This window comes from Aquila chrysaetos, chromosome 12 (assembly GCF_900496995.4).
Source record: "Aquila chrysaetos chrysaetos chromosome 12, bAquChr1.4, whole genome shotgun sequence".
Classification (NCBI taxonomy): Eukaryota; Metazoa; Chordata; class Aves; order Accipitriformes; family Accipitridae; genus Aquila; species Aquila chrysaetos.
The window spans coordinates 2,471,526-2,484,401 of NC_044015.1; the positions used below are offsets into that span (position 1 = coordinate 2,471,526).

Sequence of the window (12,876 nt, forward strand, 5' to 3'; positions counted from 1 at the left end):
AGAACTTCCAGTTTAAATGTCAGATGGGTCTGTTTAGTCTTCCATTTAATAAACTATGACCATAGTTTTCTTGTCGTCTTTTGTAGTTTTTGTAGGAGCCTCTCTAAAAATGTAGTCCTTCCATATAAAAGTTGTCATTATCTCTCTCCTAAAGGAAAGATATGATTTAACCACAATTCCTGTTGCATATTGTTTTACTGAGTTGTTTAGGGTTTGTTCTCTACCCAAGAAGACGCTCTGAGGGTCTGCATATTGCTTTGGGGAGAAAAAAAAAAAAAAAAAAGAGGGTTTTGGCAATATACACACTTAGATTTCTATTATCAGCAGATCCGTCAGGTTGGTTTCAGACTCTTTGTATCCAAATAAGACCTTTTTTTTTTTTATCACTGCATTTCATGGAAGTTTAACGGCTAATTAATCTTTTACAAGTTTCCTGAGGTATGGAAAGGGGATTATACACTGCTAATCTGAACACATTGTTCTTATTATAACCTGATTAGAACTAATTCTTCTGTGGGAAAGCTAGGAGTTGGATAACCAGCTGATGTGGGAACTGTTTCCCTGCTTTGCCAGCTCTTACTGGGTGTTCCAATTAGCTACATTCATTTTTTAATGAATTGTTTCATCATTTGCACTGGGGAATTCTTAATACTTCAAATATTTAATGTCACGAGGCACTTCTTGGACTCTGTGGCATTCTCACTGTATTTAACCTTTAACAGCTCCTTGTATTCAAGTCCTTGCCATTTTGGTTTGTACCATATGTACATTCTGGAAAGATAACACTGTTAGAGCTGAAGAAAGAGGTTTTTCAAAAGATTTCTTTGGGATTTAACATTGCTATTCAGCCTTAACAGTCTTAGTTGGGCATTGCTATGCTTTAAATTGCAGGAGGATCAGGAGTGGCAGTTGCTGAAGAAATCCTACTTAACACAAGTGTTAGCTGCTCCTCATATCCCAGAAGCAAGAAGTTTGTGCTCCTAGGAAAGTTGGCTGCTCCACAGAGGGCTTATTACTCAGCCAGACATGACCCAGTCCTAATCCCATGACCGAGCACTGATGTCTGTTCTGTTGAGATTGGCGGGTTTGGGGGGATTTTGTCTCCAGGGTATTCAGTACTTAGTGAGTACCTCTGAGTGTAGGACTTCAGTGCACAAAAAGTGCAGGAGGTCAGTGTGCTGCTCTGAAGCCTATTGCAGGCATCAGATGAGTTTACCCAGAAAAAAGAAGCTCTCTTCTCATTTATTTGTGTTTGACAGCTCCTTGAGTGCCAGACTTGCAAATTAATATCAAGACTTGTGTAATTTGAAAGCATTTTCCCTCAGATCTATTCCCAGTAATTTCATGCCACGTTGATTATGTTTGAATTAGTATTTGCCATATGAAAGTAATCACCATGTATAATCTCAATTAACTGCAAAGACTATCAAACATACATCTCTTCCCACCCCCAACCCATCTCTTTCTTTTTGGACTGGACTACTGAAGGGGTGTCTAAAATTCAACCAATTCTGACAGCTGCTCTGTGCCAAAAGGCTTAACTTTCAGGATTCCAGAGATTCCTTTATTGTTTCATTAATGCATACAACGCCCCAGCCCATTCTCCTGTTAGATTTGCAGGGAGTGAAGAGCTGAACACAGGGCCCTTTTTATTGTGAAGAAAGTCCATGAAAACAGTGCTAATGTAATATAGTTTTCAATGCATACATTTCTTAGGAGAGGGGTCACATCTCTTGTGGACTGAAACCCAAATAAATTTCTGTGCTTTATAAATAAAAAGCATGCATTGTAACAGACCAGATCTTTTGCTTTTCTGTCTCTGGGTGCAGGTAGGAGAGGAGGCTTGGATTGCAGTGAAGTCCACATGTCCTTGCAACTTCACTCTACATTATGAAGTGGCATCGCGAGGCAACATTGTCCTTTCAGGACTGCAGCCCAGTAACGTCACCCAGCAGAGGAGCAAAAGAGCCACCTTTCCCTTTGAGAAGAACATTGATATCACACGCTTCCCAGGAACAGGTAGTTAGCATCATAAATGCAAATTCGCCCCTGTTTTCAGGGAAAAACAACCTTTCCGCAAACCTAAGTATCCTCTTTTTTAAATTTTATGCTCCTTAAAGGGCATAGAATAATTTTGTGCAAGAAAAATAGTTACATCCATTGCACACGTAGTCATATAGAAAAAAGATAATTTCTTCAAGAGGGATAACTCTTGGAGAATTTTCTCTAGTCTTTCTGTTGTCTTCCTCTGTTAAGAAAACTCTAGTCTTAATATGCTAGGCTTTGGATCAGCTGAGTGGTAGGGAAGTGTATGATGGGGCTGGGGCAATTTACTAAGCTGGCTGAGCTTAAACTAGGAAGATGATGTTAGATGAACTGACAGCATGGATCAGGCTAAAGGAGAAGATCATGCAGTTAGCATGGGGAAGGGAAATAGAGTGTGGGCTCCTAGTTTGTACAAGGAATAACAGAAAGATATGAATCTGATGAATTCAGGAAGCAGGGGGATAAAGAATGGTATACTTGGGAAGATGCATACAACACCTGCCAAAGGAAAAGTCCGTCTATCCCAGTAACATATCTGCAATAGTAGCCAGTTCCAGAGAATTAGGGAAAAAGTAAAAGAAACTTCCCTATGTGTACACATCCAGCTTCTGGTGATCAGTGGTTTAAGAATTCATAATAACTTTCTGCACTGAAGGTTGGTTCTGAGGTGGTGTATTTACAGGTTGCCCAGAGACATTTTGGTTGCTCTGTCATTGGAAGTGTTCAAGGTCAGGTTGGATGGGGCTTTGAGCAACCTGATCTAGTGAAAGATGTCCCTGCCCACAGCAGGACAGTTGGAACTTAGATGATCCTTAAAGGTCCCTTCTAACCCAAACCATACTGTGATTCTATTTAACTGTTGCTGGTAAAACGATGCTCTATAAACTGCACAATCCTTTTTCAAACTAATTTATACTTTTTCTCTCAGCAGCATTCTGCAGCAATAGATACCCTTTCTTTGTTTATTTTAAACGGCTTGATAACTTAATTGTATATTTCCTTGATTTTATGGCAGGAAAAACACTGGGTAGTCATTCTCTATTCACCTTCTCTATACTGCTCATTATGTTATGGGTGCTAATTGCCTATCAGCTTTCATAAAGAAAAGAAAAAGGAAAGGAAAAGTTTCTGAGTTCAAGAAGAACACATGCAACAGGAACAAGGGAAGGATGCAAGTCCTGGATGCAGAGTTCTGTGCCTTGCAGCATTTGGATGGGGCAGGAAGAGAGTGATTTTGATAAATAAAACTGTCCTTTCTTCAATTTATTTTTTAGCACCTACCAGTATCCCTGCAGCAGAGGTCGAAGTCTGCATGACATTCCTCCGTTTCTCAGTAGTTCACAACATGGCTCCCTTGGGCCGTCTTCTGGTGTATTACGTCAGGGAGAATGGAGAAGGGGTCACGGACAGCCTGCAGTTCACTGTGAAGTCCTCCTTTGAAAATCAGGTATTGGCAATGTAGCTAGTGGAGAGGAAGGAGTGGTGTGTTGTTACTCTTTGTAGTTTTGTCTGTTGATTATGAGTCAAGATAATGGAATTGTTAAATTCCTAGGTTGCAGTGGCTCTCTCAGCAAATGAGACCAGACCTGGTGATGTTGTGAATATCAAGGTCAGAGCTGCAAAATCAAGCTGTGTTTGCATTGCCACTGTGGATAAGAGTGTCTACTTGCTGAAGACAGGTTTTCAGCTGACAGCCAGTCAGGTAAAAGGAAGCTTAAGCCACTGATGTCTTTTTCTTAATACTGCTATCTGCACTTTACCTTTAGTAAGTAACCTTTATACCTAAGGACAGCAGTCTCTTCCCTTTCCCTGCAGGTTTTTCAAGAGCTTGCAGAGTATGATGTATCTGATGCTTTTGGAGCTCCGAAGGAAGAAGGGCACTTCTGGTGGCCAGGCATGTCCTCACGTAGACGCCGTAGATCATCTGTGTTTCCCTGGCACTGGGACATCACCAAGGATGCTCGCTTCGCGTTTACAGTAGGAAGAATCAGCCTCACTTCTCTATGGAGTGTCTTTTTTACTTTCATGTTTGCAGGATAATTTTCAGCTCCATAGGCCATTATTTTTTTTCACATCAGAGCTGTTTCTCTAGGGGGGTGGGCTTAAAAGTAATTTCTGAGAATGGAGAGTACACTGTTCCAGCAAACGTATTGGAGAAATGTGCTTTGATTTTGGCCAATCTTGATATCCTGTTGGGTGAAGGAATTCATGCAGGTGGTCTGGAGAATCAGGCAGGGGACCAGAAAGTTTCTCCAGTCATGGGCAAGCTTGCAGGTCTCTTCTGCAGTTACTTTGACAGGGAAGGAAGGTGGAACATGAGTCTTTACTTTTATAGCCTTTTAGGCTATCCTTTGGAAATCCTTTAAACTTCTTTCCTGCCCCAGTTCTGCCAGCTTCTGTGGCCATCTGTGTGAAAGATCAGTAATGTTTTTTTTGTATCCTTGATCAGGTTACTACTTACATGCCATACATTTAAGTAATTATGTTTGTTTGATGTCTTTAAATAGTTAAACTTGACCAGGTTTTAAAGATTTTTTTCCTTTGATCTGTGCTCTGTATTTGCATCAACTTTCAATCTGGGCATTTAAAATGAGTTAGTTGGGGTTTTTGTTTGGTGTTTTTTTTTACATGTACTCATGCAAGAATTCATTTCTTCATTGCTTTGGATACTAACAATGCAGTCCTTTAAAACCAGTTTGGTCATCTGTAGGTTTTAAAAGACATGCTACTGTGTTTCCATTAGCTTCTTGCTTTCCTTTTGATTAAAATTATTGTTACCTGATCTATTTGAAAAGTTTTGCTTGTTAGTCTCTTTCTTCCCTTCCTACTGTTGTACAGTAGAGTCCATCCACCCTTTCAGACCCTGCTGACATCCTCCCTCTTTGCCTTCCACACCACTGCGGCATGTAATCTCTATTCCTTGATTGCCCAAAGCTGTAAGGAGATGCCACGTGAAAGGCTGTGATATACATGCTTTATATACTTTACATAGGCTTCTGCTACTTGCTGCTCTTAATGGGCCTAGAGAACCAGTGTCACAGCTTTAATGTTTTATGTTCTTTCCATTTTTAATCCACATAACTGCTAATAATAATGAACCTTGCTTCCTTCAGATCCTCTGTCTCATCATTCTTTGTCCTTTCTGCAATTTTAGCTAAATTGTTCTATTGTGTTGTCTTAAACACCATAGGCTTCCACGTATTCCCCCAATGCCTCAATCTCTTAATCATAAACTCTCAATCCTCGTTAGTGTCCACTGCTGCAGGAGTCACTGCTTCTTCTCACCCTGTGATTTGTTGGGGTTTTTATTTTGATGCTTTTTTTTCTTACTGAGAGGCATAAACTGTTGGGAAAAGGTACATATGTTAATAGCTGGTATGTATGCATTACTGCATACCTGATCTATAATAACTGGATGTGTATGTAAAGAGAACAAAGCTCATACTCCCTTTGGTGTCTGGGAACTGCTGTCTCTTATGAATTAGTGCATTTAGGGGACAGAGCTGGCAGACAGTTTTCTTATGAATTCTGTATTTTTACTGTGAAGCTGTGTGGACAGTTTCCATTTTGCTTGGCATTCCCTGTAGTGCAGAATTGGTGATGTCTGATGTGATAACTGCCTGCTAACTGCAGCAGAACACATTGGAAACTTTTAGGAAGGGTAAAAAGCTGTAATGTAATATTTAGGGGAAAAATATGTGTAATAATTTTTCACCTGTAGCTGCCTGGCAGTTACACATGCCCAGTAGTGTTAGATATTGGTTTAAATGCATTTTCCAAGCAAACAAGAGCTTTCTCATAAAATCTCTGCCTATAAAGTGCCTATATATTTTCACATTAACAGTCATTTTTATATAAAGTTTTAAAAAATCCTCAAGTTTCAATTGAAATTTACTCTATAAATGTTGGAATAGGGTTGGGGAATTGTGTTCAGAAAAATTGTTATTGGTACATGTTTAATTTTTTTTTTTTTTTTTTCCCCCCCTTGCTGGTTTGTGTTTTGCGGTCTTCATTTTTATTGTCTAGGAAACTGGCTTGGTTGTAATGACTGATATAGTCAGCTTAAACCACAGACAGAATGGAGGCATGTACACAGATGAGGCTGTCCCAGCTTTTCAGCCGCATACTGGGACGTTGGTGGCTACAATGCATTCTAAAATAGCACCAAGGTAACATTTTTGTTGTAATGCATATTGTCTATGATAGCTTTAGCTATTTTTTTCTACATTCTCAGTTGTTTTCCACTTCCATGCCTCCAGGAAATTGCTTGGTTTAGACAACGTGGTTGTGGGGAAACTCTCTTCCGTTGTCTTGATAGACATAAAAATTATAACTGACAGTACTTTGTTAAATTAATTCTGGAAAAATGCAAAGTAATATTCTTCAAAAGGATCATTTGAAACTCTTTGCATATCTTAGTTTTCTGTGAATTAGTTGCTGCTTCTCAATATTTGCAAACTAGCCCTTGTTTTGCAGAGTTGCTCATTGCTTATTATTTTGACCATTCAGCTGGTGGTCAAAATAAATAAAATGAGGGACTGCATGAGGAAAAAGTCATGAAGTATTATGACTAATGCTGCAACTGAGGATGTGCCTTCCCTTTGTGTTCTGAACCACCTGGTGGACTCTCTTAGCGGAGTAAGTTTTGGAGGTTAGTGTAAGAAAAATATAATGAAGCATCACAGGTGTAGAAAAATGGACTAAATTATGAAAATATTAGAGATCAAGACAATTCCAAGAGAAGAAATGGAGGGGAATATAAAGTAGTGATTGTAGTAACTGCCATTAGTAAGGCTATATCATAATATCATGGGAAGTCACATGTTCTATACGGTCTCTTTGATTTTGTTTGGTGAAAGAATTTGGATAATAAAACCTTTATTTTTTTAAGATTCTATTATTTACGCTAGTTTTTAAGATTATCTTATTTATACTATTTTTTTTAGACTCTTATTCATGTCTCCAGACTGTTTGATGTGTGTGTGCACAATGGGATCATTTGGAAAGACCGTGTAATTTGTGTTATAGATGATACACCTATTCATTTTTTAATGATTCTATACTAGCTAGAGTTTCGGTTGGTCCTGTGAGCTGCATTCAGGTGATAACACTGATTTATCGGTTACTGTTAAAAACGTTTTATTAAAAGAATTCATTGCCAAGGACTTGTTTCTTGTTCCAGCAGAGCAGAGAAGAGAAAAAGAACCTTCTTTCCTGAAACGTGGATTTGGCATTGCCTCAATGTCAGGTATTGACAGGGAATTCCCTTAATTATATCCAGAGGGTTGATCCTCTTCAACTACAGAAAACAAAGCTCTTTAAAACCTACTGGAGTTACATTGACATTCTCTGATGTTTTTTGTTGTTGTTGCTTTTCTTCATTACTGCTTTAATCAATAATCTTTCTTTGTAACGTTTCATCTGGTCTTGAAGTCTATTCACTTCAGCTTGAAGTGTGTCAGTTGTGACTACCTTGCAACCCATGTGTAGTTCACCATGGTGTCACAAACAAAGGAGTATCTTCAGGGAAGAAAAGGAGCAATGGTTTGGTTCAACACACTTCTAGGTTTTGCTCACTTCTGGAAAGGGTGTATCGACAAGTTATTGAAGAGCAAGTGAGGATATAGGTTTGCAGTGATTAGCTACTGTGAGGAACTACTCGTTGCATAAGCTTGCCTCACAATAAATGCAAGTCAGACTGCTCTTGCAATAAAAAGAGACTATAAGATATAAAGTGATTATGCACTTCTAGCTCTGTGCTAAAATCTTCATATGAACCAGAATTCTATGTACCACTTAAAAGAGCAAAGGGGAATAGGAAATCTTGCTAGAGTTCACAGTCAAGAGGCAAGATCAGCCCCTCAGAAATGCCAGTTTCCATTTACAGTGGGAGATGAGTTGGGTCTGGATTTGTGTTTGGACCCTAGAGTAATCCAGAAATGTCAACTTCAGTGAGTGCTAGTGTTTTTCTTCCTTTCCACCCCTATTCTAGCACCAATTCCTGCATATGCTTTAGTGGGAAAATGATTCCAGGGTAATATGAGATGGAGGCACAATAGCTGCTTCTGTAAATGCTGGTATAGCCTAACCATGCACTGGTGAGTATTCTATATTGATCGCTTTTTAAATTGCACCGACCTCTTCTTTCTCTTTCATCTGATGCAAGAGCATCTCCCCCAAACCTTAATTTACTGCCCAATAAATCATGGCTTCCACCTGGTACAACTGGAACTAAAAAAAATGAATAAACAGATAACTAATCTTTCCCAGAAACAGCACATCTAGGATAATTTGAAGCAATTATTAAAAGGCTTCTACAGGTTTGCTAGTAAACTTCATTCTCAATAAATGATTATAAATTAAATTTGACAGGAACTTGCAGCAAGTGTATTCAAATCTGTTCAATTGAGTGTGAAATATGCTTTGTAGAAATACACAAAGAATTCCAGAAGTGCCCGTTTGGGCCTCAGCAAGCTGGGGCAGTTAATTATAAGTGGGAGAGTGTGGAATAAAAAGTTGCAGATTGCATTTTCTCCACTTCATTTCATTAGAAACAACTAAGTTGAGCATTCCTTGATTTCCACTCTCTTGAACAGGAAGAATTTTTTTTTTTCTTCTACCAGTTATAATTATAATATACAATCCTCAAAAAAAGAAACAAAAGCCTAATGTCAACTTCCCAAACCAATTCTAAAAATTCCTAAAGCCTGGCTGGAGGGTCTAATGGCTGGAAATGTGTGTGTACTTTGGACCCCCGCCCAGAAGAGTAAGTGCCCTCATGTGTGAAAATAATGTTAATGCTGGTTATGGGCTGAAATCCCAGTGGAAAGAACATCAGCTGCAACAAATTGTCCGGTTAAACAGACTGGAATACTGCCAGTTCTGGAGCTAGGACACCCTTCTGCTTACTCTTCAGGGCTGAAGTTTATTGCAGGTACCAGCTACCTAACTCCAGTTAGGATGAAGACCTAACTATTAAGAAACTAGTGTTCTTAAAAGAAGTTAAAATAACTTGGTGCTGTCAAGTCAAGTGCATTTCCCAGGCTCGCCACTCTGTAGTTTGAGCTGGGGAACCACATTCATTGGCCAGAGTGCTTGGAGCCTGACTGAACCTAGCATGCCTATTCAAAGGCATAGTGATCTCTAGTTTTTTATCAAACTATTTGTTTTAATCCTTTTCCTACTGTGATATAAATACACAGACCAGTACATGATATGCTGCCTGGTTACCAACAGTTACCATAGTTTAGGCTCATTGAAAATTACAAACAGCTGATTTAGACGATGAAAGTAAAGATACTTCATTGGTGTCGAAAGTGTGAATAACCTTCAGCTGAAAAGCGGTGAAAGCCCAATTCTTCCGTTTGTCCTGGATGTGAATCAGGCGGTATTGCAGTGTTGAAAGACAGTATGTTATGCTGTAGACTCACAGAGCTTATTCTGAAAATCTTGCTTTCTTGTTTTCCATGCCAACTAAGATGCACGTTGCTCTCAAAAGATTACAGAGTTAGCAGCATGTGTATCAAGCTCTGGGGAATAAATAAGAACTTGAGAAAAAACAACCTTAGGGTGTACTCATAACTGCACCAATCATCCTGCCAGTTGAGCCATGAAATAGCTTTTGTTCTTGCTTTAGAGGAAATGTTTTCTGTTCCAGGCAAGGCCAAAGCTTCTTTGCAGGAGGGAAATAGCAAAGTCTGCAGAACAAAATTGAATTTCTATTATTGCAAAGCATGGAAGAGGATACCAGCTTTATGACATCCTGTTGTGGTATGCACAGTAAAGCTGAATACTCAGGATAGAAATTTGATTTTTAATAATTAGTTTCAATCCCCGTTGGAAGAAAACGATGTTTTTGGAAATATTTCTGAGTCAGGCATTCCAAAAACCAACCAAAGAAAATGTTTCTGAATCAAAATACTCTCCCCTGGACAAGCAGTTGCTGAACTTGGTGTCTGGAAAATTTCTGATTTGCCCTAATGTTCAAGCAGAGTCTGCAATGTGGCAATGTATACAAGGACAATGGGTTCCAACAAAAATTACTTTTATTTCACTAGCTGTTAAATTATTTATCCAGGACTTCGGTCTAGGATTCTTTCTTTTCTTTTCTTCTTTTTTTGTTTTTTTGGACTTAGTGCAGACATTTGCCTCTAAGAAAAGTGACTCTATAAAGCTTTTAATCCACTAAGTATTTGTATGTTAGACTGTATTTTGCAGAAGCAACTACTTGCAGTTCTGCCCCTTATAAATGTGCATAGGTCTCAAAAAAACTGATAGAAAACATTGAGCCTTTTATAAGCTGTTGTTCATAGCAGACACTGATGCTATGTTGTAAGTTTGGATCTGGAGGGAATTCCCCAAAATGTTTGGGTCTGTGTGCTTTAGCTTCATTCAAAAGCATTTCATTAATCTGATCAACTGGAGTTATTCCCTGTTCTCTTTGGTAGTAATATATCGGGAGAAGCACAGCTGCACGTGGAAGTGCCAGACTCCATCACTACCTGGATAACCGAAGCTGTGGGTCTGTCTGAAGAGAAGGGGTTGGGCATTGCCAGTCAAACAGAACTGAAGACATTTAAACCTTTCTTCATTGATTTCACCTTGCCATACCATGTCATCCGGGGAGAACAGACCAAAATCCCACTGACTGTCTACAATTACTTAGCTGTCTGTGTAGAGGTAACAGCCCTCTTTATTCCTGTTACTAAATTCTGTTTTATCATCAGAATTTCCTAAGTGATCTACAACTTACAGTAGATAAGGTATAGGGATAATGTAGTGATAAGCTCGGCATAAATGCTTTGAACAAGATAAAAATATTGCTTTTCAATATGAATAAATGTCATTGCTTTACTTTTAGCTTGAAACAACTGTAGTAGTCTGAAGTGTCTTGCAACATTTCAGAAATACAAATATTGAAAAATGTAGGGAAGACAATTAGGAAGCTTATGCTGAACCACAGAGAGGAAGTTCTGTCATAATCAGAAAGGTGCTGAAAGTAATTTGTTTTGAAAGAATGTGGTGGTGGGTTTTTTTGGGTTTTTTTTGTTTGTTTGTTTGTTTTGTTTTTTTCTCCAAGAACTCCTGTCTCCCTGGATATTTTCTTCTCAAACTCATTATCTGTCTAGCTCCAGTAGTATCATTCTGAACTACCTGGAGAATTGTTAAGCTGAAAGTAATGCTGTCAGTCAAATATATTACTAGAAGGTTTGAAGAGTGAATAATCTGTGCGTAGTATGATTTTATTGAGCATTTTGTGCTTTTCAGATTTTGCACATGTGTCAGTTGGTTTTGCAGCTGAAATTTGCAATAAATGGCATTCAAAAATTTTCACAGGTCCATGTGAAGATTTCTGTTCCAAAAGGCATAAAGTTTGTTGGGCATCCTGGGAAACACCATCTGACAAGAAAGAAGTGCGTTGCCCCTGGGGAAGCTAAACCCACCTCTATCGTTTTGTCCTTCAATGAGCTTGGACTGAGCAACATCACTGGTAGTATAGAAATAAAAATAGCTTGCTGCTTGAGGGAGTTTTACAAGTGTTTCTTTTTATTACTTTTTCAGAAGAAAATTCTTATTTCCCTAGTACCCCAAAGTGGAATCATTCATTCCACTTGCTGCCAACTTAGCTTTTCAACCTCATTTGTTTCTGAGAAACAGATTCTATAGCTATAATGCACTGAAGAGGCTGTATGAACAAACTTCAGGAGATTCCCTGGTTATCAGTTTTCCTGTTGTGTGATATGTGGTCATAAGGTTTGGACCTGTTATATCTTCCTGAAGAGATCAGTGGAAATTTTTAAATAAGAGAATAAGAACAAATTCTGTACAACTCTCAAGCAAATAATCACAGTAATTGTGCAACGCTGGAAACTAGGAAAGAGTCTCTTCTTTGCCCCATGACTGTCCAAATATTGTCTAGTTTTAGATGTGACTGTTCAATACAGAATGAAGGTAATATGAGAGAGCTGTAATTACAAAACACTTGAGGTATTGCTAATCAACTGTATCTAACTAGTTTAGATCTTCACTTGAACTCCTGAAGATCTTCCTATCTCAAAATCTCTGCTTCTTTTCCCTTCTGTTTCTTAGCAAAAGCTTTTGCTTATGGTGGAACTAATTGCTGTCAGGATGAGATGCAGACCTTAAAGAATGGCAAGCACTCAGAGGACAATTATATGGACAAAAGGACCCCAGTGGGAGTGGATTATGTTCGCAGTAGTGTTATTATTGAGGTAAGAAAATATGAATTAGTAATAATTTGGAAAAAAAATTATAAATGGTTGGGCAAATCATGAAAGCTTTAGGTAGTTAATCAAATGTGAATAGGTTTATAAGAAACTTCAGGTTGATTTATGGTATGTTTACATGATTGGAAATAATCAATTTTAGTGGTATGTGTACAGAAAGAGCCCATTTGATTCTGAGTTCGTGCTGGTGAGTCTTCAGTACTGTTCAGAAGAAAAAGGGATAGAAATTTTATTGGATAAGCTTGTTCTGTTAATCTAAGAAATATGCTGTGACGTGAGATTTGCTAGTAGTGGTTAGCATACCTCTAGCTAACAGAATACAGTGTAATAACTTTTCAATAAAGGATATAAAACACTGTAAGCAGCAGAATATTATTTCTGTATTTTGTAAGTAAAATTGAATAGCTGTTACTGCTAATCCAAGCACTGTATTTTTATGTATGAATTTCTGTCTTTATATAGCCAGAGGGACTGTCCAGGGAATACACCTATAGTGTGTTCTTCTGCCCAAATGGTAAGTTTGTGATTTGAATTAGATATTAAGTTTGTTTGATTTAGTTATAGTAGAAACATGTGGCTTCAT

General features: G+C 38.4%; 1 protein-coding gene across 4 annotated transcripts in view; it reads left to right on the forward strand.

The window, feature by feature from the left end:
• Positions 1–12,876, forward strand: part of CPAMD8 (C3 and PZP like alpha-2-macroglobulin domain containing 8) — a 65,395-nt gene that overhangs the window by 18,594 nt on the left and 33,925 nt on the right. For 2 of the 4 annotated variants that reach the window (XM_041127886.1, XM_030032352.2), the window contains 10 exons: positions 1,830–2,019; positions 3,321–3,493; positions 3,599–3,748; positions 3,862–4,023; positions 6,073–6,215; positions 7,232–7,294; positions 10,494–10,725; positions 11,383–11,536; positions 12,136–12,278; positions 12,756–12,807. In XM_041127886.1, coding sequence (XP_040983820.1) covers positions 1,830–2,019; positions 3,321–3,493; positions 3,599–3,748; positions 3,862–4,023; positions 6,073–6,215; positions 7,232–7,294; positions 10,494–10,725; positions 11,383–11,536; positions 12,136–12,278; positions 12,756–12,807 — 1,462 coding nt within the window. Of the gene's footprint in view, positions 1–1,829; positions 2,020–3,320; positions 3,494–3,598; positions 3,749–3,861; positions 4,024–6,072; positions 6,216–7,228; positions 7,295–10,493; positions 10,726–11,382; positions 11,537–12,135; positions 12,279–12,755; positions 12,808–12,876 lie in introns of all 4 variants that reach the window. The other 2 variants (XM_030032349.2, XM_041127888.1) reach the window with 1 other exon arrangement.